The 27861-nt window shown below is 38.3% G+C and overlaps 3 protein-coding genes across 5 annotated transcripts in view; 2 read left to right on the top strand and 1 right to left on the bottom strand.

Moving 5' to 3' along the window:
* Positions 1–449: 449 nt before the first annotated feature.
* Positions 450–15496, top strand: LOC103467640 (6-phosphofructo-2-kinase/fructose-2,6-bisphosphatase 2-like). Its single transcript, XM_008414206.3, has 16 exons — positions 450–606; positions 1425–1609; positions 2535–2660; positions 3054–3150; positions 3700–3766; positions 3848–3922; positions 4088–4144; positions 4265–4389; positions 4770–4977; positions 5568–5714; positions 5801–5905; positions 5991–6120; positions 8431–8493; positions 8589–8653; positions 10718–10900; positions 14430–15496. The coding sequence occupies exons 2-16, from the start codon at positions 1519–1521 to the stop codon at positions 14478–14480; spliced, it is 1590 nt and encodes a 529-aa protein (XP_008412428.1). The 5' UTR covers positions 450–606; positions 1425–1518; the 3' UTR covers positions 14481–15496.
* A 1713-nt stretch (positions 15497–17209) lies between these two features.
* On the top strand, positions 17210–24595 carry LOC103467639 (membrane cofactor protein-like). 2 transcript variants are annotated; one of them, XM_008414204.2, is made up of 11 exons: positions 17210–17359; positions 17482–17679; positions 18675–18774; positions 18853–18926; positions 19907–20113; positions 22245–22439; positions 22974–23070; positions 23162–23235; positions 23323–23499; positions 23599–23784; positions 24322–24417. In XM_008414204.2, the coding sequence occupies exons 1-11, from the start codon at positions 17305–17307 to the stop codon at positions 24375–24377; spliced, it is 1419 nt and encodes a 472-aa protein (XP_008412426.1). In that variant the 5' UTR covers positions 17210–17304; the 3' UTR covers positions 24378–24417. The 2 variants fall into 2 exon arrangements, with proteins under 2 accessions (XP_008412426.1, XP_008412427.1); XM_008414205.3 differs by having other exon boundaries at positions 17211–17359; positions 24409–24595.
* The window catches only part of scube3 (signal peptide, CUB domain, EGF-like 3), a 113731-nt gene continuing 110465 nt past the window's right edge, over positions 24596–27861 (bottom strand). For both annotated transcript variants that reach the window (XM_008414203.3, XM_008414200.3), the window contains one exon: positions 24596–27594. In XM_008414203.3, the coding sequence (XP_008412425.1) occupies positions 27442–27594 (153 nt within the window). In that variant the 3' untranslated portion in view covers positions 24596–27441. The remainder of the gene's footprint in view (positions 27595–27861) is intronic.

The raw sequence follows: 27861 nt of genomic DNA on the forward strand, positions 1-27861 counted from the left end.
GTTTTAGTTTTCTCCCTGGTGGTAGTAACAACCATTTCAGTATGTCAGAGTTTTTCTTAGGCCTCTAATGAGCCATCATTTGATCCAGGTGTGTTAAACCAGGGAGAGAACTAAAACACGCAGGCCCTCGAGGACCGACTTTGGGCACCCCTGCTTTATACAGATAAAAATGTAAGGTTATGTGTAAATTCTGGCTTTTCAAAATGAAGACATCAATACAAATAAATAACATGCTTACAAAATAACAGATTCCGGTAGAAGAAACACTTAGAAACACAATAAAAAATGATTAAACTAAAACGTATAGTCAGCAATGCAAATAAGGTGTATCTTAGAAGAACAAGGTAAAGTACTTTCAGTGCACCGCAGCTTCAGCAGGAAGAAAATAGCTTTGGAATAATGTCATTACTTTATTTTGAAACAATTTGCCGGAACTGCTTCTTTAACTTCAGAGTTGAACTTCCCGTAGAAGAACAAGGGTAGAAGGGGCGGAGCTGAAGCCAAGAGGAAGAAAGGGACGTTAAAGTGACGTCCACGTCTCAGGTCAAGTTGTAGCATCTTTGACGAAAGTACCCTGGATATTAGTTGCACTTGGGCTGGTTTTTGGTATGTTATCCTTATTTTTTTCTTCAATCAAGCGTTTATGCTGCAGAGTTTCTCCTCAGGACGTCTTTTCTATTTGTAAACGTACAAGTTTTCAGCTCTTGTCAGTGCGCGTTCATGTACAGTAGCAACTCCCGGTTGTTCTGTACAGTACAAAGATTAACCACGACTTCTGCCTTTAGTCTTACAATCAGGGTGGCGATTCATGTTCATATGGAATTGGAATTTTAAAACCATTAAAATTCCGAACCCCTGTACTTACAATGTTGTTGTTGTACAGCTTTGACATGCAAATACTGACATGGGGAAGTTTTAGCTAACATGTTCTACCGTTGAGCATCACTTTATTTAAATGTAATTAAATAAGCCCATGAGAAGGAACACGGCATTATGTTTTATTAATGACATAACCAATTCAATATTTTAAATTGACTCGTAATAATAATACTTGTTTACTATTGTATAGTTAAACTGAAATGTATTTATTGTTCCTTTTTATATTCTGATCATACATAAAGTTTACATAGGTATTGATTGTATCAATTATATTATTTAACTTCACTCTTTGGTATGAAGGTGTGCATTTTTTTGCATTTTTGTTAGCCACATTTTTAATTTAACAAAATATATGAATGAAAATAGCATTAGAAACTGTTAACTGTGACGCATTGCTATTTTATCTTTGAGCATATGGCTGTTATGTTTTACTAAACATGTAAAATCTTTTCCCAATGATTTGTCTATTTGCATGAAGTCTTGTTTTTACTTTCCCTTGAATCTGATTATATGCAATTTGACTGTTGTGCTTTTTCCTCATGCAGTGTTTGACATGTTATAGCACGGTTCCCAGAGACCAGCGATCGCTGTCCCTACGCCAGCTGTAACTGGACATCAGGAGGCATATCAGGCCCAGTCATGGCTGCCATACACAAGAAACCTTGTACTGCTTCAAAAAGCTCCACTGAGTCCAAAAGGACAGACCTAAAGAGCAATGAGAAGAAGGGCTGTGAGTGATTTGTTCTTCTGTTTTCTAAAGGTGGAATACAAAACTGAAACTCCTAAGTCATTCTTTTTAAAACATTAAACTCTGTGTTTTCCCCCTAACTACTGTATTATTTAGCTTGTTCTCTTAAGATTGGGCTGTAAATTTCAAAATGTTCACTTGATAAAGAGGGCCAGCTCTGTGAGCCTCGAGCAACACAAGATAATATAGAGTTTCAGCCAGCAGCACACAGTGCTAAATGTCAACTGTGACGCACCTTCTCTCATTACTGTTATGTGCGTAGTGTGTGTAAAGGTATGCACGGATCCATTCACTCAAAAGGTCTGTAAATATTAGAATAACCCCTGTTTATAAAAATGTTTATCATCAGACCTTTTTGTTGTCGAGTGACGTTCAAACTTCTCTTTTTTTTTCTTTTTTTTATCAAGAATGTGTGTGAGCTCTAATCTTCAACATGAAGATTTCCAAGCACCTGAATTTCTGTTCTGAGAATCTTCAGTCAAGTCTGTTCTTGCCACCTCCCTGTTTGGATACATTTATCTTTCCCTGTCCATTCTAGAGCAGAAAAGAAAAAAAAAACATTTATTCCACTCCCAATTCAAGCCTGCCAGGGTTGGAACACTGAACCAGGCGGCTGTACTCCAGAACACGGGGAACAATTAATCATAAACTGCAATATGAAACATTAGCATTGTAAACACTACCCAGTTCACACATGTGCAGAGGTGACATTGGATCGTTATGCAACACTCCCATGTCTTGCTGCTAGTGTACTATGTGTGTTTCCGTAGTTGTTTATAAAATACGCCTGTTTGACCTCTAAACCTTTGAATCCTTGGCCTTAAACAAACTCCCAAGAGGCCATAAAATATTTTTCACAGATTCAAAAGCCTAAATACTTTTATTTCATTGTGTCTCTGAACTGCAGCTTGGGCCTACTACATGACCAATTCTCCACTTCTGATAGTGATGATTGGGTTGCCTGCGAGGGGGAAAACGTACATGTCCAAGAAGTTGACACGCTACCTCAACTGGATCGGAGTTCCAACAAAGGGTCAGTACTCCGAAAACATGCAGGATCTCCGTTCAGGGAAGAACATTTTGATCGCACTGCAAGTCAAGAAGCAAATAAAAACAGTGGAAACCACATGAAAAAAAGTTGTTGAGGTGCTATTACACATTGCTTATTTGTTAATGTTGCAGTACTTTTAAAACGTAGACTCATAAAAATGTTGGGCTTCAGGCTAAGGAGTTTCAGAGAGTGGTGCCCCCTGTAGCACTGCTCTGTTTGAAGTTGTAGTTTCTGTTTTCACCTTTAAGGAATGCAGTAGAACCTGCATGGCTCAGGCTGTTTAAACGAAGGTCACTGCCTAGACGGCGCGCAGACTTTAATCCTAATCTCTGCCTTTCGATCTCTTTTTTTTTTTTCACTCTGTTTTCCTTGCAGTCTTTAATCTCGGGGCTTATAGGAGAGAAGCGGTGCAGTCATACAAGTCCTATGACTTCTTCAGACATGATAATGAAGAGGCAATGCAAATTAGAAAGTGAGTGACAAAGATCTTCTTTACAGTGGCTTACAAAAGTATTTTTGGAAACCACATCATTGATTTTCTTGGGGTTTTATTTGAAAGACCAACACAAAGTAGCATATAATTGTTTTTTTTACTATATTTCACAAGAGGTCTATGGTATAACTTCTGTATTCCTTTCTTTCAACTTCACAATTATGACTTTACTGTAATTTAAAACCGATCTGTGTGTATTTCAGTCTTAAAACACAAACCTAAATTAAGGAGTCAACTAGTGTTTTAGTGTTATGGGTGCATATCATATCATAATATGTAGATTATTTGGTCCAACTTCCTTGACTGCATCAACAACAAAAGTAAAATGCATTTTAAGGATAATGATTTCAGATGCTGCTCATCCACTGTAGTTAGTTCTTTTAAGTCAAACCACGGAACACGCCTCGATATGTTACAGGATCAGTTGGAGAGTTAATGTGGTTGTGTGACCCACTCAAAACAAAATATAAAGTTTTGTTTAAGACTTTTTCATGGTTTTCTAAGGTGATACATTTTTTGCCTCCACAGACAGTGCGCTTTGGTGGCACTGCAGGACGTTAAAACCTATCTGAGCGAGGAAGGAGGCCAGATTGCTGTAAGGATACAAGATCTAAACACAAAGATTTCTTTTTTTTCTTTTATTTATTTTTCTAAGATGTTTTCTGTTGTTGGTCAGGTTTTTGATGCCACCAACACTACCAGGGAGAGGAGGACACTCATCCTTAATTTTGCACAAGAAAATTCATTGAAGGTCAGAAAAACATTGATAAATAAGATACTTTCAGACTCGGTCTGAAGCTTCACTGGGTTTCAATGGGTCTCTTACTCTTGTTACAGTAGGGATTTTTCTAGTGATCGGTTGTGCTGTGATATTTTTTTTTTTTACATTTTTCTGGTTCTGTTTGTTTTGTGTCAGGTCTTTTTTGTGGAATCAGTATGTGATGATCCAGAGGTCATAGCTGAAAACATCATGGTAAATATTGCTTTATTTATTTATTGTGTATTGTGTATATTTCTTGTACATTTAAACACCCACTCTTTAAATGTTAAGACCTCGCTCTGAATCACCTTTTGAAATCTCTGTTCCTCAAAGGAAGTGAAGGTCTCCAGCCCAGATTACCCTGAAAGGGACAGAGAAAGTGTCATGGAGGATTTTCTAAAGAGAATAGAGTGTTATAAAGTCACCTATCAACCTTTAGACCCGGACAAACATGACATGTAAGGTGCCTTATTTGATATGTGGGTTTTTGTTTCTGTCACTTTTGTACTTAAACTAAATCTATTTTATTTTTCTTAGAATATTTTTGAGCAGAATGTTTTAGGGTGGAAAGCAGTTTTGTTTTTGTGTGTCCTTCCAACTTTGTCCAGCAGGTGGAAACAGTGTCTCTTTTAAGTCAGTAAATCTAAACTAAGATCAATTTCTGTACTACAGCTTACATCCTGTTTACATGTGACAAGGTTACAGAATGAAAGTTTCCAAAGACTTTTAAACAACACAGGAAGGGCAATCTTCTTTTCAACCTTGATGGTCTTCTTCTTGTCTTTGTTTATGTAAATATTTCCAATTGACCTCTATCTTTTTAAACTGTGACTCACAGGAACCTGTCCTTCATTAAGGTCATTAATGTTGGCCGTCGCTTCTTGGTGAACAAGGTGCAGGATTCCATCCAAAGTAAGATAGTCTACTACCTGATGAACATCCACGTGCACTCCCACTCCATCTACCTTTGTCGGCATGGAGAGAGCCTGCACAATTTGGAGGGACGCCTGGGAGGTGACTCTGGCCTATCAGAGAGAGGAAAGAAGGTGCTCATTTGCTTATTTATAGATGACATTTTAATTATTACCTCTATAAATATTTTAAATACAAAAGATACACAAGAGAGGTTTTTTGCAGATGTGATACGTTTAACCTGTATGGACAGATGAGTCACTTATCATAGTGTGTTAAAGTGATGAGGTGAATTTGGGTGCTTCTAACCATAAATCTTGTCTCGGTTGACTAAAATCCTACAAATGGAGTTCCTACAAAGACTGGAAAAGTCTGAAATTCCAATTAAGATGTTTTGCAGGTCTGCAGATGTATTAAAAATACAAGTAGACCTATGGAAAAAGATTTATGATTACAAATTCCAGGCTATAGAGAGCCATTTATAGTGTGAAAAGCACAAAGCTGCTGGCAAGAGCCACAAACGGACTTTACGAGTTTCACTGTTTTTACTATACTTGATTGTAATCCAGCAAGATCCCCCCAACAATCAGCTATATAAGTTCTATTGTCTTAAATTTCATTCAAAGTGGTATTACATATGTTTTTTAAAAAGTGTTATACCTTCATATACGGTGTAACATGTTTAGTTGCCAGCCTGAGTGTTCTCATATGCTGTCTTCCACAGTTTGCTGTGGAGCTGAAAGCGTTTGTGAAAGAGCACAATCTGTCTGACCTGAAGGTCTGGACCAGCCAGCTGAAGCGTACCATTCAGACGGCGGAGGAGCTGGGCATCCCCTACGAGCAGTGGAAGATACTTAATGAAATCGACGCAGTGTGTGTCCTTATGAACCAGCTGGAGGGTCAGATTCATGCAGAAAGTCCTGACTGCCTGACTGACTGATGCTGGTTCTGTTTCAGGGAGTGTGTGAGGAAATGACCTATGCGATGATTGAGGAAAAGTACCCAGAGGAGTTTGCTATGAGAGACCAGGACAAGTATCATTACCGCTACCATGGTGGGGAGGTAACAGCCTTGTATTTCTCCCAAAAGGAGGCTTAAATTGTAATATATTAGTAGTCTTTAACAAAATATGTGCTGCTCCTAACAGTCCTACCAAGACCTGGTTCAGCGTCTGGAGCCGGTTATCATGGAGCTGGAGCGACAGGGCAACGTTCTGGTCATCTGCCATCAGGCTGTCATGCGCTGTTTGCTCGCTTATTTCTTGGACAAGGGCGCAGGTTACTAGCATAAAACACTCTGCCTTACATTACAAATTCACACTGCTGGGGCTCACAAAGTCGTCTAATTGTTCAAATGTAAATATTTTTACTGAGATCATCTTGACTAACAAGGTTTATTTATGTAAAAATGCAGGTTTGAACATAAATGTGTATGTTACACCTTTAGGTGTTTTGTGAAAGTATCCATACCCGTTGAAGTTATATTGTCACATGGCAACATTAATATGTTTTATTGGGATTTTATATGATAGACCAACACAAAGTAGTTCATGATTCTGAGGTAGAATAAATGGGCAACCATGAATGATTTTCAGGTTTTCTTTTCTAGATAAAAAACTGAAAAATTTGTCATTGTTGAACCACCTTCCTCTGGCAGCTGCAGGTATTTTGGTTTATGTCTCTACCAGCTTCGCTTATTTATTCTAAAATGTTTCTTAGCAAAACACAATAAGTCCGACTGGTTGGAGAACTACTTTGAAGTTTTCAAGTCTTGCCAGACTCCTAATTTGATTTAGTCATGGACTATAATTCGGCCATTTTTACTTGTAACATCCTTTGATCTAGGCCCTTTCTTTGTGAGTGTTGTGTCATGAAGCAGTTTTAAGTCTTATACAGTCCCTGAATTTAGCTGCACCCATCTTCCCGTCAACTCAGCTGAAGGAAATTTCCCTTCCAACTCACGATGACGTGCTGCTTTGCGCTCCCATCCAGCAAAATACATTGAAGTTTTTTGGGTGTATTGTGACACTCTGAAAATTTTCCAGGCTGTAAGAATAGTTTTGCAAAACACTGCAAGTGGGCTGAGCAGTAATGGCACACAGACATCATTACAACTTTCATAAATGTTTAGCAGTGTCCGAAGTTTTTATTTGTTTGCCTTTTTCATCAGCCAGACTTTTGGTGGTGGGAGTACAGGACCTTAATGATGGGAGGTGTAGTTTCAGAAAAGTCTATAACCTTGGTAATAAAACAGATACACCCACTTTTAGGACGGGAAATAAAGAAATTTAATAGAGATATTTGTATTTTTACTGAAGTTCTGCTTCACCAGATTATTGCAGAGCAGAAACACTGTGTGTTTTTTTTTTTTTTTGCCGTTTTACAGACATTAACTGACCATAACCCGTTACTGGATCATACATGTGTTTCTTCCTAGGAATAAACTTTGTCTTGAGCATCAATTTTCATTTACAGTTTGCAGTAATACTGATATGAAACTGTGGTTGAAGGCAGGAGTAATACTTCTCCACATTTTTTCCAAATATATCATTGTGCGTGATCAGCAGAAAGAGCCACAGATGACTCTTTTGCAAAACTTCCTCAAAAGCTTGAACGAGCTTTGCGTCACAATTCTTTCAAGATTTTGGTTGTCTCTGTTGCATGTGCACCCTTTGGCCCACATTCTTCTTTCTGAAAAAGCTTTGCAATAGGCTTGGAAACGGCACATTGGACACTGCAAAAACACAAATTCTTGCCAAGTATTTTTGGTCTAGATTTGAGTACAAATATCTGAGTACCGGTACACTTGAAATAAGACGAAAGTAACTTACAAAATATAGGAGCTTGTTTTAAGTAAATAATTCTTTAACATTGATGAAAAAGTACTTGTTCCACTAGCAGATTATTTCATTTATAATAATACAGGAAAATTCTCTTGGAAATGAAATAATCTGACAGTGGAACTAGCACTTTTTTAAAATCAATATCGATAAGCTTTTCACTTTAAAGAAGCTCCTGTATCGTGGTCAAAAGTTATTTGTAAGTTAGTTTTGTCTTATTTCAAGCAGACCAAGATATTTGCATCAGAAACTATTTTAAAAATACTTCATCTTTCATGTTTTACTGCAGCAATCTTAACTGGGGACCATTTTTAATTCAGCTTCCTGCAAGAGAGTGTTGTGTCACAAAAAACATTTTCAAAATCCTTTTATTTTTTTATCTTATTTAAGGAAATGACTGAATAATTATCTTTGAGAGCACTATAATTATTCATGTGCAGACATTTTGGAAGTGATCCCTGAAACAGCATCTGCTTAAGGCTTGGCTACAGTTAGATGGGTTCACAAACCAAAGTGTGGCTCCCACTCTGACTGGTATTTTGTCTGAATGTACTCCCATGAGTGGGCCTGTGGTTCTTGAGAGTTGGCCGCAGCAGCGTGTAGTGTGTAGCTCATAGAGCAGAGCATGGGTGTGCCTTCCTAAGGAAGAGACAAAAAACACAAACATTTATAAGACGGCAAACCAAATGAGACTGAATAAAACCACAACCTGACCTCACCAGTCATTTTGTGCTTTTACTGGCTTTAGATGATCTACCCTACATGAAGTGTCCCCTGCACACTGTCCTGAAACTCACCCCAGTGGCTTATGGTAAGTCATCACTCTGCTTATAGGAAAGTCAAACATCATCTTTCTTTTTTTTCTTCCTTGTTTTGATACATTTCTGCTCCTTCTGCCTCTGCTAGGATGTAATGTGGAAATGTTTGATCTGAAAGTGGAAGCCGTCAACACTCACAGGGACAGACCATTGGTAAGTTTTTTTTTTTTTTTTTTTTTACAAAAAGTTTGTCCATCACCATCAGCCTCGCTTAAAATAAAGTTCGTGTCCCTAAGGTGTGTGTGACCTGTCAGGACAGGACAGGACAGGATAGGTTGCTTGGAGCCGATCTCTTAGGAATTCCAACCAAAATTATACCTTACGCTCTTTACCTGCTTAAAGAAGTCAGACGTTCACCCAGCCACGCTAAATAACACTGCTCTCAGGTGGAATCTTAACTCTACAGCTACAGAAAGAAACTCCATTAGTAATATGCATTACACAGTGTGGAATATGATTGAAGGATTTTCCAGGACTTGGTAAATATGAAAAAAATAAAAATTGTTTTTGCAGACTTGATTCTCAGTTTCTCTGTCCATCTATCCATCCACCATCCTTCATATCTCTGTTTCAAGTGATGAAAGATCCATCTGCCCATCCATCCATACTACTAACTTTTGTTTTTGAACATTATTTAGAAAATTTTAAGTATAACAGACCAACTTGTGCAGTTATCAAGAAGGCACAGATTCGTTGCAGTAACACGCAAACATCAGATAACATTGAGCATCACTCCAGAGTCTCAGATTTGATCTGTATTCCTTTCACAGCACCATGCCAAACTTTGCTTTAAACCAGTCTTTCTCAAACTGTGGTTCCCGGACCACTGGTGGTCCACAAGGTGCTGTATGTAAACGACCTTTAAGTTGCCATGACGTCGGCTCAAAGTGTGACACTACAGCTAGCTTACCAAAGGACTGCGTTAAAAGTAATAATGGAAAACTGGCTTAAAACCGGGTCACTCGATAAAAAGAAAATTTGCAGATACCGGTGGAGAGAAGACAACTCCAGGAATACTATATGAAGCTGCGGCACAGCTGCTGAGAGTGTTGATGTGTCGTTCAGTAGCGATTGAATTCTTTTGAACGGTTCTATGGGGTGAACGGTAGGACTCGTCTCAGGAAGAACTGTTCTTTGTTTTTTATGACTTTGCTTGCTTATGATGCTCTGCTTACACGTCTATGGCTTCTGTTGTTTTTATTTAATTAAAAATGATTACAATAAGTAAATTTAAATACTATGAATAAGTACAATTGATAGAAATTGATGGATTATATTTAGTGGTACAGAAAATGACTTTTTGTTTCTGCTAAAGCAACTCAAGTCTATTTTTCTTTAATTGTGCTTCTGAATCACAAATAACCCTAAATGTTATTAAAGAACATTTGGTGGTAAAGAACAACTTGTTTTTAATTTTATTTCCATTTGGCATCTAGACACTTTTAGAATCTGTAAATCATTAAAAGTGCCCAAGTAGACGTGTTCATGGCTGTGTTGCGGTCAGTCACATTTACCAAACGGCACCTCTCTTCTCATTAGGATGAACAAAGAAAACAATATGTGGCTTAAGAGACTAATATTTTAATTTCAGGTTGCATCATATATTAAGATGTGATTTCAGGTTAGGTGGTCCATGACACTGCTTTAAACAAATAACACTGTCCATCAACACAGAACCTCAGCTTTTCCAAAGTGATTGTTTTCCATGGTGGAAGTGGTATTCTGACTTTGTTTTGCAGAAATCTGTTTATGCTGCATGTAGAAAACTGATTGTTTATGCCTGGGCACTAGAAATGTTGATGAGCAATGTCCTTCTGATCAAGCTTCATCCCTGAATCAGTCAGTTGGGCTTTATCCAGAAATAGATGGGGTTAGGCAATCACATACAATCATTCCTCTGACACACTCATCCATTTGCTCTAATAAGTGACACGCAAACGTTGTTCCTGTTTCTGGAGTTTGTTCTAAATAGTTGCTAATTACCAGGCGATCTGTGGGTGTTGATGCGGCAGCACGTTTCTTGAGAAACATCCTGCTATTGTATTGCGGAATATGCTGCCTATTGAAACCAACACGGCGATGGCTTTTTTTATTTCTGTCTGTCTGTCACTGGTGCTGATTTGTTTCAGAGTACAAGTATTTTCAGACCTACAAAGTTACCAAAACAAACAAATGGCTAATTTACCCAAACATGTTTCTGTGCTCCTCTGTGAACAGATCAAAGTGAGAACGCCGCCGCCCATGTGCCGCAGGAACAGCTTCGATCCGCTGTCCACCAAAGACCAGATTAAACGGCCCCGAATGTACAGCATGGGCAACTTTTCACCTCCACCCACTCTCCCTCCTCCAGCTTTTGCTAGTACACGGATATCCGAGGACATTGAGTCGCTGCAAAGAGAGGTCAGTGTCCAGTAAAAAATGTACCTGCTTTTAGTCAGTGTGCAAAAATATTCTGTAATTTATAATACCAGTTAATTCCCAGATATGGTACAAAAGCACTCAACTCCTTGGATGTTTTACCCTTTTGTGACCGAAAAACACTTTCATGTGAAGCTGAAAACCGATAGCTACAAAATAATGACAATTAACCCATTTAATACCAGATTTTGTCCTGCAAAATAAGTGCACAAATTTCCTTCGTTTGACCTCCCTAACACATGATAATTATGAATTATTACATTTCATGTTGATTATGTTAGTGAAAATATAGGTTTATACTTGGCAACAATTGTTGCCGGTGGGAAACTGCATAGTCTAAATTACACAAATCTGGCCTATTTATACATATAAAAAAATAAGAAAAATGATGGCATCCATAACCTATTATAACAAAGAATAGTTACAAGAGTGATCAGAAATATTTTGGAGACATAAAGATCCAATGCCACATCCAGCAGATGTCATAGTCTCAATGTGCCCAGTGGTCTTTAACCTCATTTAGTCATTTCATCAAAGAGGCAAAATCAGGTAAAATTTTTAGTATGAACTAGGGCTGTTGTAAACAATTATTTTAGTAATCGAGTAATCTATAGATTTTTCTTACGATTAATCGAGTAATCGGATAAAAACAATTATAATATAAAATATTGGTAAATTTTTCATAACACCAGTGTTACTATCGGATATCAACATCAGTCTATTTTTTCCCACATTTGAGCTTCCCTACCAGTTACTTTTTTGTAGACCGGGGGAGTAATACGGGATATTTACGGCTCCTCCGTTCAGAAGCTCATCTACCAGCCATGTTCCGCCTCCCGTTTGTTCAGACCGGGATGATATAAGTTTATTGTGCGGTTCGTCCGTAAAGCTGCTCTTACCCTGTAAGCATCAACCCTCAGCCGCCCGCCGTGTTCAGTCTCTCCGCTCACCTGTATAAATCCTCCTCAACTTCTTCCCGCCGTTCAACCAGCAGCTCCGGAGCAGAAAGGCTGCCGAACTCCCGGCATCGCGCCGGTCATTTTAAGGATGTTTATTGGTCCCACAAAAACGGTGAAAACCCGGAATTATTACTAATCAGTAAAATCCCCGCGGGCCGAACTTGAAGATTGGACGTTATGCTGCTAACACGTAGCTTCTGTCAACAACTCAGAGGCGGAAGTCAGAGCTCCGCAAATAATGTTCCGGCTAAAACACGGTGCACTAAATGATAAAAAATAAATTAATGAAGCTTCGAGGCAGGTCAATTTTCCTCGAGGAATTTTAATAATCGAGGTACTCGAATCACTCGAGGAATCGTTTCAGCCCTAGTATGAACAAATGTGCACCTGTTCCACCAGACCAAAACCTACACTTTGGCCAAGTCCGACTCCTAAACTAGTTTTAGGCGTGGCGTCATCTTGTAGTCGTCATTCAGAGCATAGACCACATTTTGTGGAAAGCGTTGCCCTTTGGGATGGTTAGGGTTTGGGGATGGTTTCAACTGTGAGAATGACAGTGATGTATTCTCACAGTCATTTTGAGGTTCCTTCAGGTCTAGAAGATCTAAAATATTGGATATTCTAAAGCTGTGTGGCAGGAAGTAAAGAGCTCTGGTCATGTGACGTTTCACACTAGATACATGAAATTGATATTGCTTAGAGTAGACAGAGTATTATTTTATTTTAAAACTTCAATTAGCTGCTAAAAGTTTAAACAATTCTTTTAGAGCTTTCAGAAGCTAGAAAAAATGTCTGGCAATTGTCGATGGGATTAAATGGGTTAAGTAAAAATATCTCACACCAAATAAGTGATTTGTGGAAATGAGCAAGCCACTGTTGAAGAAAACTCATCAAACTCTGTGGGCAAGTGGAAGAAATTAGATCATAATGGAGCGGTTTGGCCATCAGTCAAGAGGCTATCTGGCAGATACCAAACACTATACATCACCACAAACAAGCCACCACAAAGGTGGTGAATATTCATGCAGACACTGACGTGATGCTGCTTTGTAGAAATCAGTCTTCACTTTTACACGAAAGTGTCTTGTGGAGCTTTTCTTTGATCAGGATGGATTTGTAAAAGTAATTTAGAAAAGGGTGAATCATCCCAGGGGGTGATTGTGTTTTGTAGGCACTTTTATTTAAATCTACAAATGAAGTGAAAGAATTTAAGAGTTGCTCAAAACTACAACAACTAAACTAAATTAGCTACCGTTTAAATGTTAAGCCAATCAGATGTTTGGCCATGGGAGTGAGCCCAAGCAGTGTTTAAAATGTTTTAACTTTGAGCAGGCCTTGTGGTTTCCTGTGGGTGTTACTTTAGGAGTTAACTGCAGGCCTCTCGGTTCCTGCGTAATCGAAGTGAGAACATAATTCTTCAGTGGGAGCAGAACTCCTGCAGGGATTTTATTTCGCCGCTGATTTTGTTCTTAACGTTTGTGGACAGAGTTTCCTAGAGCAGCAAACTTGTTTATGCAGTTTGAGACTTCAAATTAGCTTTTTGCAAATGACGGACCATCATGCAGAAACCTCCTGCAGCCACTGAAGCCTTGTAAAGCCAACTGTGAGATGTAATAAAAAAAAAAAAAATGCCTTCTGTACTGTCAGTAACACAGAGCAGAAGGTCACATGGGATTGGAGTAGCATTGAAAAGTTTTGTGTGAAAGATAAATGTGGCCCTGAACTAATTGGGTTGCTAATAAAAATAATAAAAGCCAAAAACAACACAAATCACATTGAGCAAACCGCTCAGACAATAACAAACAGTGGAAGTGCCAGCTTTATGCTTTATGCTTTATGCTTTTCCTGAGTCCAGAGAGGGAATCTGGTCTGAGTTGATGGGTGGAGCTGAATGTCGGCATCCAGCCAGAGCAGTGGTGGTTTAGATCAAGTAATATTTATGTGGTAGAATGGTCCAGAATTAAATCCAATCTAGAATCTGTTGCAATTATTGAAAACTGATATTCAAATCTGTTTTAAAGTCCTTTTGAAGAAAATGTTAATAGGAAAAACATTTGGTGTGACACAGGGTGGATAATTGGTGCGGGGGTGAAAACACATGGAGACCACACCTTTCATGTTTTTACTGTCTTTGGCTTTCTCTTTAAATTTGTGCACAGCTTTTTTGTTTTTTTTGGCCTGGCTCATAAAATTGTTACTAAATTTTGTTGTTACAACGTGACAAAATGGGATATACGTTAAATAGCAAGGCACAGCCTGTTGCTTAAAGTATCAGAACACAGTTTCTGAAGTGAAAAATGTAATATGCTGGCTATTTTAGGATGAATGTGACGAGTGTTTCCAATGTTATTGCTTGTGCTGTTGCCCACAAAGTGACCTTTGTTGGCATAGCTTCCCTTCCAAAGCCCAGAAAGCTGCAACCAACCTGTGCTGCTCTGGCTCGAAACCTCAGAGTTCAATATTAACTCCTGTTCAGCGCCAGTCAAAACAAATACCACATTTCTGTTTGACTCTGCTGTTTCTGTTAATGCACTGCGCTCTTCCTTTTTCAGAACTCTCTGGATTGCTTCAGCACTCCAGACACAGGAGAAAAAAGCACATAGAGGTATTTTCCTCCAATCTGACACAAGCAACTCCAGTCGCCTTCGCCTTGGTGTTTTCGCTCCTTCCTTTTAACCGTCCAAGGCTGACTCCTCTGCGGGAAAGTTTTCCCGGCTTTGCCGATCATCAGTAAAATTCCAGCTGTCATATTAAGAGAATGCATCTGTTCTGTTCTGTGTAACATTATCTGTTATTTTGAGTTTGTCCATTTTAGCCTGGTTTTGCACATACATGTATGAACTCACTGCTTCTGAATGATAGCCATTATATCTGCACTGTGTTCATGCCAAATATGCAAATGAAAGATTTGTAGTGAAAAAGACATAAACTTGCGCCTCAGACTTGTAAGTCTCAGTCAGTACAAAAGGGAAGATGAGGGCCTCATTGAAGACGGCCATGATTTGTCCTCTGTTAATTGTTCTATTTTCTATTTCCTTTGTAAACATTCCAATGCACTGTGTATCCTTCCTTGTTGTAATTTGACAGTGCAGTAAATAGCCTGTTTTAAACTGATTAAAGAATTACTTTTTAGGTTCAGCTTACAGACAAATGCTGTAAAGAAATGGTGAAAAATTCTGTCTAGCCCTTTAAAAGTGCAGGAAGTTACTGTGATTTCTCTTTGTGAAAATAATTCAGCTTTTTCTCTTTTCTGATGTCTGAATGTGTCCCTCATTTCTACTGTTTTGCTAGAGGTATAATTAACAATACCAAATTCACCCAAAGATGTTTTGAACTACTTAGTAATGTTGGACTTTTATTTATGTTGCTGACTTTTTGTTTTGGAATGAATCAATAAATTGAGCATGTGCCTTTATTTATTTATTTCAGTGAGAGCCTGTTAAGACCTGTACTTAACAGTATTCAAAGTAGTATGACTTGCAAAGTAACATTTACATTGAATGAAAACAATAATGATATATTTGTACGTCTAAAGGAGAGCTTTAAAGTCTGCACATTAAATAAAGGGAATTGTATTGTACTTGCACACTGTTTTAATTAAAAGCGACATGTCCCTGTTCCTGTTCCGTGTGAGCTCATTGGGTGTAGCCTGAACTCCAGAAAGCAGACATGCATCACCAGGCTCAAACCACCGAAGGACCTTTTTTATGTTTTTATGGCATCGGATGACAAATCTCGCCTCTTTCAGCAAGAAAACGCATCAAACGCTGTGATGATGTCAGAAGAGTCACTGTTTCAGTTTTTTGTTTCAAAGCAAACAAGTGATGCAACACATATGCAACTGTAAATACTGTAATTTATAACCATCACTAAGCCAATCTCTTCAGATTTAAAATTTAAAAACGGCCTCTTTTTTTTTTTTTATAACCTGCTTTACATGAAAACACTTTCATCAGAAAGTAATTGAGTCACAAGGGAAATGTGGAAGGAAACGGACAAATAATCAGTCCTTCGAGGACTAATCTGAAATTATTTTGACGCCTGTGATTGTCCTTGAATAATTGCACTTTGATAAAGAGTCATAGATAATTCCCTCTCGGACATCAGATATTTTAAAAAAGGACCACAGTCATGTAAAAGCTCTAACCAGAATATTCTCTAACTACTTATTTTTCAAAAGTTAAATTACATAAATCAGTCTCTCCGGTTTTCACTTAATGATCACAGAAATTCACGCAAAATCAACACATCCTCACATTTTTTGTGCTACCGCATAACAGAGTTAATTGCGAATATTTTTCCACAAAAATAGTCAAAGCATTGATTTAAGTGACTGTTAACTCCCACGTGCATGTAGCAATATTTTTTACTTTTTCCGTACTGCTTACTTGTTGTGAAGTTACATAGTTTAACAAACTATCAATACATTCCGCAAATACACATGGTCTTGAAAACGACTTTGACATTTACTTGCTTCATTTGTTTGTTTTCTGGTTGTTTTTAAGTTTTTTTCATGCCTTTCAGAGTTTTTTTGTCAGTTCCTTTTTATGGTTTGGTCATGTCTTTGTTCATTCTCTGGTGTTCAGGTTTTTATTCGTTCCTGTCTTCTTATTGGGCATTTTAATTAATTATTTAGTGCTATGCTCCTTCTTCTTCTTTGTGTTTAATTAAGCTCCTTCTATGTTTTCTGTGTTATTTAGTCTCCTTCCTTCAGTTTCCCTGCTCAGTACTTTCTTTTCACAGCTGTGACACATTCCTCTGTTTTCCTCTGATTAAGCTCGTCTGGATTCAATGTCATTCTCTGACCTTGACTCAGTTTTTAAGCTCCTGGTTTTCAATGTTCTTCGCTTGTTCTTCTTACTACTCTGCTTCATGTTAGTTTCCAGTACAAGTTCTGTTTGTTTTGTTGTTAAATTCCTCTGCTCTGCATGTGGGTTCTTATTAACCATAAAACATGACAAGTACTCACCACAAGCTCATAATTAGTAGGATTGCACAGATTAATAAGGCAACATTTCACAACAATGTTGCCCTACTAACATTATTGAGTAGGGCAGCTCAATAATGTTAGTATACACACTTTGCATTAAAAGTGTCTTTATTTACCGAATGACACTTCATGACAACTGTCATAAACATTCATAAAGACTTCATTAGGCAGATGTTATGTCATGTTTATGACAGTGTAACGTCAGTCTTATGCACACCCCTTCAAATAAAATGTTACCAAAAATACTTTTAACATGCTTCTGAAAATATTCCAATTGTTGACGTTTTGTCCTTGCCTTGCTTCCTTCCCACTGTCTCCTTGTATCAGATTTGTTTTTCTCTGGAAGCTCTGCCCTCAGCAGGGCTGTGCCAGCCTTCTATAAATCACTCCATCTGGTATTTGCTCTTCATAACCTCTTCTTGTGCAGGAGAACAACCATGAGGGCCGCCGCAGGGACCATTGTGATTTTATCGTTTGCCTTTTTAGCAACAGGTAAAAAAAAAAAAAAAAAAAAAGATAAATTAATATGTTTAAACTCATTAGCGTGCGTCCGTCTGTCTGTTAGAGATTTCACATTAAATATCATTTATTTTTTCATGGACTAAAATTAACAGCTCAGGTGGCACAGAAGTGTTCCGCTCCGCTGAAGTACCCGCACACCCGACTGGATAAGAAATTCACATCCAGACAGAAGTTCAGCAGCGGGGAGAAGGTTTACTACGGCTGCGCCGAGGACTTCACTCCATCCAGCGGGAGCAGATCTGTGGAGTGTTGGAATGGAAAGTGGAGCCGACTGACTCTAAAATGCGACAGTAAGAGTGACAAATAACCGAGCTTTGCTTTTTTTAAAATGAATTAACAGGATTAAATGGTTATTAAAAGAATTAAAATTCGATTTTGGACCAATTTTATAAGCGCTTTTTCGCCCTCTGCTGAGCATTGGAGGAAACGTTCTTTTTTTGTTTTGTCTTTAATCAATTTAGTCTTATTCAGTGGATTGGAATATTATGGAAAAGTTCATTCATTTCAGTAACTTAATTCACGAAGTGAAATACGCTATGTGCAGTAATTACACACAGGCTGATGTTTTCAAGCATTTATTTCCATTAATTAGAATGATTATCTGCCAATGAAAACACATTTTACATTAGAATATTACATCAATAAAAGCCTAAATTTATATTTTTTAATATATAAATATGGGCTTATTGAAAAGTGTAATACTTGCTTAAATATTATGTTTAAAATGTAACCTTAATCTGAATATTTAGCCTAATCAGAACCCATACGTCAGCTTGAGTATGACCGTAAGAACCAACTTCCATATTATGTTTAGACGATTGAAAAAAATACTTACTTTTCCATGAAGTTTACATGATGTACTTTAGCAAGGTACAATATTTTTCTCTCTTTAGGAATGAAATGAAAACAAAAAAAAAATATATTTTTTTTTAAAAAATTGGAAGTGTGGCATGTGTTGTATTTGGCCTTCTTTTCTCTGGCACCCTTAAAAAAGTTACATTTTACTTTCAACAAATATGTACCACTTTGTGTGAGGTTGGGGTATAAAATCCCAATAAAATAGATTGAAGTGTATCATTGTAACATTGATCAAAACTTTCAAGGATTACAAATACTTTTTGCACTGGATGGTACTGTCATTTTCAATGCTTATTTGGAGATCAACCCCTTACCTTTTGCTAAGTTCATTGGTGCTATGAATTAGATTTATTTATTTTTGTCCCTAACTCAGTCTTGGGATTTCCATCCTCACCTTTTCGTTGTTCCTCATACCAACTTCTGACAGAGATATCATGTGGCAACGCCGGTGATCTCCCCAATGGACACTTCCGCTATGAAGGTCAGACGTACGTTGGGGAGAAAGTTTATGCCGAATGCAACGAGGGGTAAGCTTTGCCTGAAACAACTTTTGTAATACATGTAAACATTGTGGCGTATATTAAACTGTATCTCCATGCTTACAGATACATGCTGAAGGGAAAGAACTACATGATATGCAAGAGGTTTGGGTGGACTGGTGAATTCCCATCATGTGAAGGTAGGCGACTGCGTGTTTAAATTCCACGATTATGAAGTGACTCCCTGCAATTGCAACAGGATGAAAAGCAACTTGGTATGGGTGGGAATTATGACACAACCGAAGCTTTAATATGACAAGAAGTGACATCAGCTCATCTAATCCCCTAATTGTTTTGTGCGTATTTCCCATCTTTGTAAGAGCTCATCAGTTAGTCATTTTTGATTTAATCATATATGTCTTGTGCTGAATAAGGCGTGTTATTGAAGAGATCATTATACCACTGTTTCCACCGCACTCATTTACCATCTGAAGTGAGCAGTTGCCACTAAAAACTAAAAACTCAAACCTATAAAACAAAATCCCTTAATACGTATTCACATGAATCCATTTTTCCATGTTACAACCACTCACTTCAGTATATCTTAAAAGATCTTATGTGAAGTAGAAGAAAATAGATACATTGTTTAGTTTTTTTTTTATAAATAAAAATCTGAAAAGTATGAAGTGCATTTAGATTTATCCCCACTTATTCTGAGGCCTATAAAGGAAATCCAGTGGCACCAATTGCTTTATTGCAGGTGCACATTGCCATTACCGTTGCCATGGTGACGCATGGTGGCAGCATAATCTTTTTTTTTTTTGCAGAGATAGGGAAGTGAGTCATAGTTGATCTGAAGATATTTGGAGCTAAATAAAGGGAAATCTTTGAAGAAAACCTTTTAAAAACTGAGACTCTTGTTGACTATTACAAATGTTGGATTAAGTTACAAAGATAAATGAACAAGAATATCATCTTTCCACGGCTGGAAAAGACATATCTGCTGTTGAACGTCTTTGGATACGCCCCACAGGGTTCATTAATCAGTCATAGGACAAGTCTCATTACGTAATATATATTTAACATGTTAAAAACACGATTTGCTTTAAAGTTTACATAATAAAAACTTCCGTGCTTCCTTCTTTGCTGAGATTAATAACCAGTTCAATTGTCTCACCAGAGAAAGAAATGACCTGCTCCAGTCCGGTGGTGAACAACTCAGTGAAGAGTGGCAGAGAGGTTTCAGTTCACCATGTTGGAGACACCGTGAACATCACCTGTAGCACTGGTTTCCAGTTGGATGGAGCACAGCAGACAACCTGTGGGTCCGATGGCCAGTGGCAGCCGAGACTCCCTCAGTGTTTACTGTCCCCTGATGCAAGGCCAGGTCAGCACATATAATATTTCTTAGGCAGTCATATAATCTGTTTTAGTAATTGGCCATCATCCATCCCTTTTTATCTGAAAGATCTGCTCCTACAATTTATCGTTGGGGGGGAAAATCGTAAATATTTAAATTCTTGTGTTTTCATAGGGGCATGATATCAATGAAATGGTTTTCCCAGGATCCAAAATCGTTTAAATCTATTCTCAAGTGTACAAAAACATTATTTCTCACTGTCATTATTTATTTTTATTGTACGCGGGTGTATCAAATTGAATTTGTCATTGTAAGATCAATGTGTCAGCCCACCCTTTACATCTATACTAGCTTCAACTATTCTGGAAAGTCTTTCCATAAGGTTTAGGAATGTGTTTATGGAAACTTTTGACCATTTTTCTAGAAGTGTGTTAGGACAAAAAGGCCTTGTTCCCAGTTTCAATTTAATTCATCTTCGTTGAGGTCAGGACTTTGACCTGGCCAATCAAGCCCTTCCACATCAAACTTGCTTGTCCACCCTCTGACTGTTCTCGCAAAGTTGAGCGATGATGTTGTCCAAAATGTCTTGGAATGCTGGAGTTCTAGGCGTTCCTTTTCCTGGTACTGAGGTGCCAAACCCAGTTCCTGACAGGCAGCTCCACACCATAATCCCTAGTGTCCCAACCTTACTGTTGACACAGAGCAGTCAGGAAAGTCCTGTTCTGGCAAGTGGTGAATCCATACTTATCCACTGGATTGTCAGATAAGCATGACTTGTCGCTCTTAGAACATGTCTGCTGCTATAGAGTCCAGGGGCGACATATTTCACACTGTTGCCTCCAACATATTGAATTTTGTTACGTAAGACTTGATGCAGCTGCTTAACTATGAACACCCTCAGCATGAAGCTTTCTATGCACTGTGCTGTATTTAATCTGAAGATCTGACTCTGCAGAAAATCGAGGGGTGCTGCTCACTGTACAACTCAGCATCCGCTGTTCCAGCTCTGAGGTTTTACGAGGCTCATCACTTTGTTGATGAATTGCTGTCACTCCGAGTTGCGTCTACTTTGTCATATCACCACTAACAGTTGTCTGTGAAGTGTGCAGCGGTAAGGAAATTTGATGGATGGCCTTACTGCACAGGTGGATTTTTTATCAAAGTACAATGCTGGAATCGACTAAGCTCCTGACCCAATCTTTCAGAAATGTATGTAGAAGCATGGTGTACACCGGTTGCTATGGAAGTGAACTGCACAGCTGTATTACAATTTGAATGTATGAAAACAATGTTTTTACAATAGGGTGACCAACTGGTGGACTTTCACTGCCTGTGATACAAAAACCTGACATGGATTTTTGTGAATGCAGGAAATTGTGGATTAAATGCAGCTGACATTCACATGGCTTTTTTCAACATTATCGTCACCATTAACTGTTTTCCTAATACCATAAAGTCTGACTTGGATTTAACTCTACAATACTTCTGCTGAGTTGTACATGGTTTACTCAGTGATTCCTGAAGAATCTAAACCTGGTCCACATGTTTCACTGTCCTCCATGTCTCCCTGCTGCTGCTCATCTGGCTTAAATAAATGGGTAATTGGCCGTCTTCTATCGCAAATAGATGAATGCTAATGTGGTAATGCGGTCTCTTATGCAGGTGTGCTGGGCTTGGGACCCCGGCTGCAGCAGCAGAACAAGCCCACATCATGAATACATAATGCGCTTGTATTCATGCACGTTATGAATTATGGTGTTTTTTCTCATATGTCTCCGGTTTTTGCCCGACATCACTCCTTGGTCTCATGTGCCAAGAAAAGTTTTTACAGAATAAGTTAATAAAAAAAAAGACAAACAAAAAAACATTTTATTATGGGAAGCCTTCCAAAGAAGTCCTTCTTGTTCTTTCTGAAGCTGCTGTCCCTTGTAATTTAACATTTCATATTCTTTCCAAGGTCTTCCAAAACGTCTATTTTTATAGACGATCACCGATGATCACTTTTCCATCCATTGTCTTTTCATACACTTGATTTTTAAACGGCCACACTGGTAAAGACTAGATCAGGTTTTGTTTTGTGCTGGCATGCAATACGTTAGATGATTTTTTTTTTTTTTTCCCATGACATGAACTTTTCACCTCTTTTTGAAATACACAGCAGGTGGATGTGATGCACCACTCATTGTCAGCGGCTCCAACGCCAACCTTGCTGACAAGTACATCACGATGACCTCGTTTTCTTCTGGTGACAAAGTCTACTACAGCTGTGATGTGGGACATACTCCAATGGGTGGCAGCAGGATTCGCACATGTGACAATGGAAAATGGACGCCTCTGAAGCTAAGATGTGAACGTAGGAAAGTTTACATTTAACATCCAAGCCATATTTCCCCAAGTCTTATGTATGCTTCCAGAATACTTAAAGTACTAAATAATCACATAAAGTTGTAAAAAAGAGAGTGACTCCTCATGAAAGCTTTTCATAAAAAAGAGAGTGACTCCTCATGAAAGCTTTTCAAATGTTCCTAAAGACTCGTTTTTGAAATTCATGAAAGTATTTATAACTGTTTGGGAGAAAAAAGTAACTGAATATTTATAGTATTTCAGTTCGCAAATTTGTGCTTATGATTTATAAATCCGAAGATATTTTTAGGATCATTATGTTGCTGGTTAACTGCTTGATTGACATATATAAGCTCTTAAATTTTGAACCTCGTCTTTACTTTAAAATGATCCTGGAAAAAAACAAAAACAATCAGCAAGTTTGTCGTTATCATACCTCTTAAATCAGACAAACACACATTGCTATTTGTTGCATTGAGGTTAAATGTGAAAAGGTTCACTCATTCACCCTTCGTAACATTACTGCATTGTTTTGTGTAAAAAGGAAAGCTGTGTGGCCACGCTGGAGAAATTTCAAACGGACAGTTCACCTACACTGGCGTAGAGTTTGGAGACACAGCCACAGCTGTGTGTAATGAGGGGTGAGACAAACAGTCCCTCGATATGGTGTTTCCTTTTCTCCCATTGTTCTTTACACTATAGGAATTGACTTTTTGATTGATCTCTCACCAGGTTTATACTCGTAGGTCGGGCCACCAGGTATTGCATGAGCAACGGCTGGGACGGTCGTCCTCCTGTCTGTGAAGGTGAGGTCTGCTAACTCGCCTGTCCATTTGGTACCTCTCTATTTGCTGATACTTGGAGTCATCTCAGAGCTCTTGCACACCCTGCAGCTGTCGAGTGTCAAGAGCCAACAGAGACGAACGCTCAGAGGAGAAATGTCCAGGAGCCGCCATACACATTCAGGAATGTGATTCGCTATTGGTGCCCAGTGGGGAGCCTGGTGGGATCGAGGGAGATCTGGTGCACCGACAATGGGACATGGAGCTCACCTCCTCCACAATGCAAAGGTCGTTGATCATGATCCGTCAACGAGTTTTAGGCAACCATCTGCAGTTTATGCCCCACTCCTTATAGATAAAATTACAAAATCTCTTTTGTCTTCACAGCTATAAGATGTCAGTCACCAAATGTTCCCAACGCCTTCTGGATTAACTCTCACAAGAAAACGTATCGCCCCATGGAGACCATCAGTTCGTTTAAATGCAAGTCTGGCTATACTTTTACTGGGCCAGCACACATCACCTGTGGCAGTGAGGGCCAATGGTTGCAGAGGCTTCCAAAATGTCTTCCCAGTAAGTACTCTCTTCTCTGTGGCATGAAAAACTAATATGCATAAAATAAAGTTCAGCAAAACTAAAGTAAATATTTTGTTAATGCAATCTGAAAAAGTGAAACTGATAACGATTCATTACACACAGACTAATATATTTCAAGCATTTATTTATGTAAACTTTGAATTATAGCAAATAAACCACATTTTTAGACCAAGATTACCCATGTAAAGAGAACTTTTAAGTCCCACTGAATGAATTACTGCATCAACAGAGAAGCATGAAGATGGTCAGTCTGTTCTGCTGAGGTTTTAAGGAAGTCCAGGTGGCTTTAATAAGAGCTTTTTACCCGTTTGCATCATTGGCTTTGGCGTCTCATCTTCCTCTTAATATTCATATAAGAGCAAATCTGAGAATCTACATATTGGATGATAATTAGAAGTGCACCACATGCAACAAAACAGAGATGACATCTTGACATTTCTCTCTGTGTGTAATGAATCTTTCCGTTTGACTCTTGACTTTACAACTACAGTATTTATTTATTTATTTTTTCAGATATTCTAACTTATTCAGATGCAACGTTACTACAACAGGTTTTGGAACATTTGTAAGTAATGCCATCAATCTTGTTTTATATTCCAGGAATGAGGAGGGGCTAATCTGCTGGCAAAAGTCTGATCTTATAATATTTAATCCAATTTTCACACACTCATTTATCAATACCTTTAACATAATCACTGTTAAAAATCGACCTTTAATAATGCACTGTTTAATATTTTTGCTCCTGTGTACAATCATTACAAACACATTAAATACGTCGAGAAGGAAATTGAAGTACAGTATGTTTATTTTTAATAAGTGTCTTGGGCAGTAACAAGTGTAAACCTGTTTGATTCCCCTCTGTACAAAGTTGTTTTTTTCCACCTTTTTTTCTCCAAACTGCTGATAATGTATCATCTCTATAGACTAAACGGTGAGTGAGCATCTTATGAACAAACAAGCTACAAGAAAAAAAAAAGGAACACAAATTGCATTCATTTGAAAAGACAATACAAAAACCAGACATTTCTTTACATGAGCAATAACATTTCAAGTGCAAATATCATTATCAAACTCCAATACATCATAGCAAACTATTGCTTTAAAAGGCAACACCTCAATAAAAACCAACAACAACAATAACAGGATGCAGGAAAGAAGGTCTTTCTGGTAGGAAGGAGAGTGTGCATGTGGGTCACATGAGCGCACCAAAATAAGAGAATATTCTGTCTGAAGTATAAGTGAAATGTGTATAGAAAGAATTATAAACTGATATAAGAGGTCTGACCCAACGATACCCTCAGATTTGACAGTGAGGGCGTATTCCCTTTGTTTAATCCAGTATGGTCCATGGGATATAGTGTCCTAACAAACAAATTTTTATTTACAAAAAAATGGGGAAAAAATACATACATACAGGAGGGCAAGTTTTCTTTCTCTTTATTAATGTCCAGGTCAGTGGATTTTTAGGGTCCCGTGTTGACTAACCATTCATTCATTCATTGTTCCTAGGTTGTTTAAAGTGATGCTGACTAAATCTTGGGCTAAAATTTTCCCACTGGAAGGAGCTCAGGAAGTGACTGGTCAAAAAAAAGTGACATTTACCCCAAACTCACCACACCAATTAATCTGTGTCAAAAGGTGATTTTTATTTTTTTTTTGAGGCGACAATGATGTTTTTGTACACACAGGGTTCCCACACAATCTGGAAAAACATCTGGAATTGAATGGAAAATATTTGTCAGGTCTAAAAATGTGTATTTTCAGACTTTATCCCCCATCAATTTGACAGTGGTATTCAACTCAGTATGTTTATTCATCCATGTTTTTTTTCAGGCAACATACTTTAAAATTGAACCAACAAAGAATTAAAAATTTGGTCTGGAAAAGTATGGCATTTTGAGATAAATATGTGTAGGAATCCTGTGTCCAATACCAGACAAATCTTTTGTAAAATATCATTTAAAAGGCAAATAAGAAGATTTCCTCGAACATTAATTCTGGCTGAGGCTTATACAAGTCAGAAGTGTTAGATTTTCTCAATACTTAAATAATTTTTACCCTGTTTCGTTGCTCTTAAAATTAGTTTCACTGTACAAACCAAATTCTTACTTTTTTCCACATTTAGCTATTTTAACTTTTTTTTTGCATTTATGCCTAAATAATTTCTGCCTATGATGAATTGATGATAATAGTATTAATAGATGATTAATAGTCTCAACAAGACCACAGCCCAAAACACATTTTTTAAATTTCCGTGTGGGTCGCAACTGAGCGGAACCATTTTGTTTTTTTCTTTTTTCATTGCACTTTAATAAAAAAAAATTAGTTCCAAATTTAGTGCAGGAAACTACTTGAGCTGCCCGATCTGAGCGGTCTTTGGAAGAGCTGTCTTCATTGGGACAGGACACAGACTGAGTTGGGGGTGTTGAGTGTCTTTGGATTTGAGACTAGCAGGACCTCAGGGGCGGAGAAGCGACTGGATCTGGGAAGAAGTGTACTGGACCTAAAAAAATCAGGATTAAAGAGTTCAACCCTCGTCTAGATTAATCTCACTATTTACAAGACCAAAAACAAAAACAAAATTAATTCGTAAATCCACAGACGAGTAATGAGAGATTATCAACTTAATGCTTGTAAAAGAAACAGAACTATTATGGATTCTGAGCTTCCCTTTTTTTAAACCCTACAGAATATTAGTATGAAGAGTACATGAGAAAGACAATGAGACAATGAGAATTAAAGTGACCTTTTTAAAAAGAAGCAGCAAACATAATGTCCCACAGAGACATTACTCTCACTCTCTGAAACATGTTTCCACCAGACATCACATCATCCCACCTCTCACGATCATTTATCTCCCGAATGTCCGCTGGGTTCCGTGGAATGACAAACCACACTTTTGTGTTTGCTTTGCAGTTGGTTTGGAACAACAACAACAAAAAAAAAAAAAAAAAAAAAATGACCAGAAGGAATAACCCGGAGGTTGGGAAACACGGGTAACAGTCTAAACAGACGGAGCAAAACACGGTTGAACTGTTTTAACAGTTGGAAAAGGCTCTAAGAGCTCAAAAACACAGCCGGGCTTCAAAGGAGCTGGAAAACTCAGGATTCAAGCGACCGCTCCTCCTGGAGGACAGCGCTCAGACACCAACGATGGCACCAGAGTTGCACAACACTTTTACACAACACAAACAGTCACACTTAATGGTAAGGAACTGGAGCAAACACAATAACAAGCTCTATCAGGCTCAAACCGCACACACGAAACAACACTCCTACTGTCTGAAATAAGCTTTTTTTTTTGTTTTTTTTCTTCTTCCTTATACGTGGCTCCATTGCACAACACAACAGAAACCACTCAGATACTCAACATTCCTACTAAATGCTAGCGCGCAGGAATACAGACCTGGTAGACAGACAGAATAAACCTAAAGAGCAAACGGGGGTTACGACATGTCGGGCATTTCTCAGGTCTGCTGAGTGAAGTGTCTCGTAGGGTTTTGTGTTAAGAAGTCCTGGAAGAGTTGTGGCCTAAAAGGTTGGCAGGGAATGTCGGGAGAGGAGCAGGGAGAAGGTGTGGGCCGGTGGGGTGGGTGTCGCAATCCGGTACCTCTTCTCTGCAGCTGCAGGCTTTTACTTGTATGGCCGCAGGAACGCTGACACTTTGCTGCTTATGAGACGGATGAAGGAGCGTGGAAGCATCTCGTTGGACTCCCGAGTGGTGTACTTAAAGTAGTGGTTTGGGTTGGCCAGCACATCGAAAAGAGTCTTAATCAGTTTTTTATCCTGCAGAGAAACAAACACAACAATCAGGTGTCAAACATCATTTCTGCATTAATCAATTAAAAACCCCCTCATAATTGAGATAATTGTTATAATGGAAATCATTTTTACAGAAACACAGCTGAAAAGCGTAGAATGTGTGTTACTTCCAACCCCCCTTTACTCCGCAGACAGCTCACAGAAGGCAGTTTCGTTTGGGATTAAAACCCTGCTAATGAAAACTCACAGCTCAGCTAAATCATCCTAAATGTGACAAACAAACGACTAACA

This window comes from Poecilia reticulata, chromosome 7 (genome assembly GCF_904066995.2).
Source record: "Poecilia reticulata chromosome 7, P_reticulata-male-v2, whole genome shotgun sequence".
Lineage (NCBI taxonomy): Eukaryota > Metazoa > Chordata > Actinopteri > Cyprinodontiformes > Poeciliidae > Poecilia > Poecilia reticulata.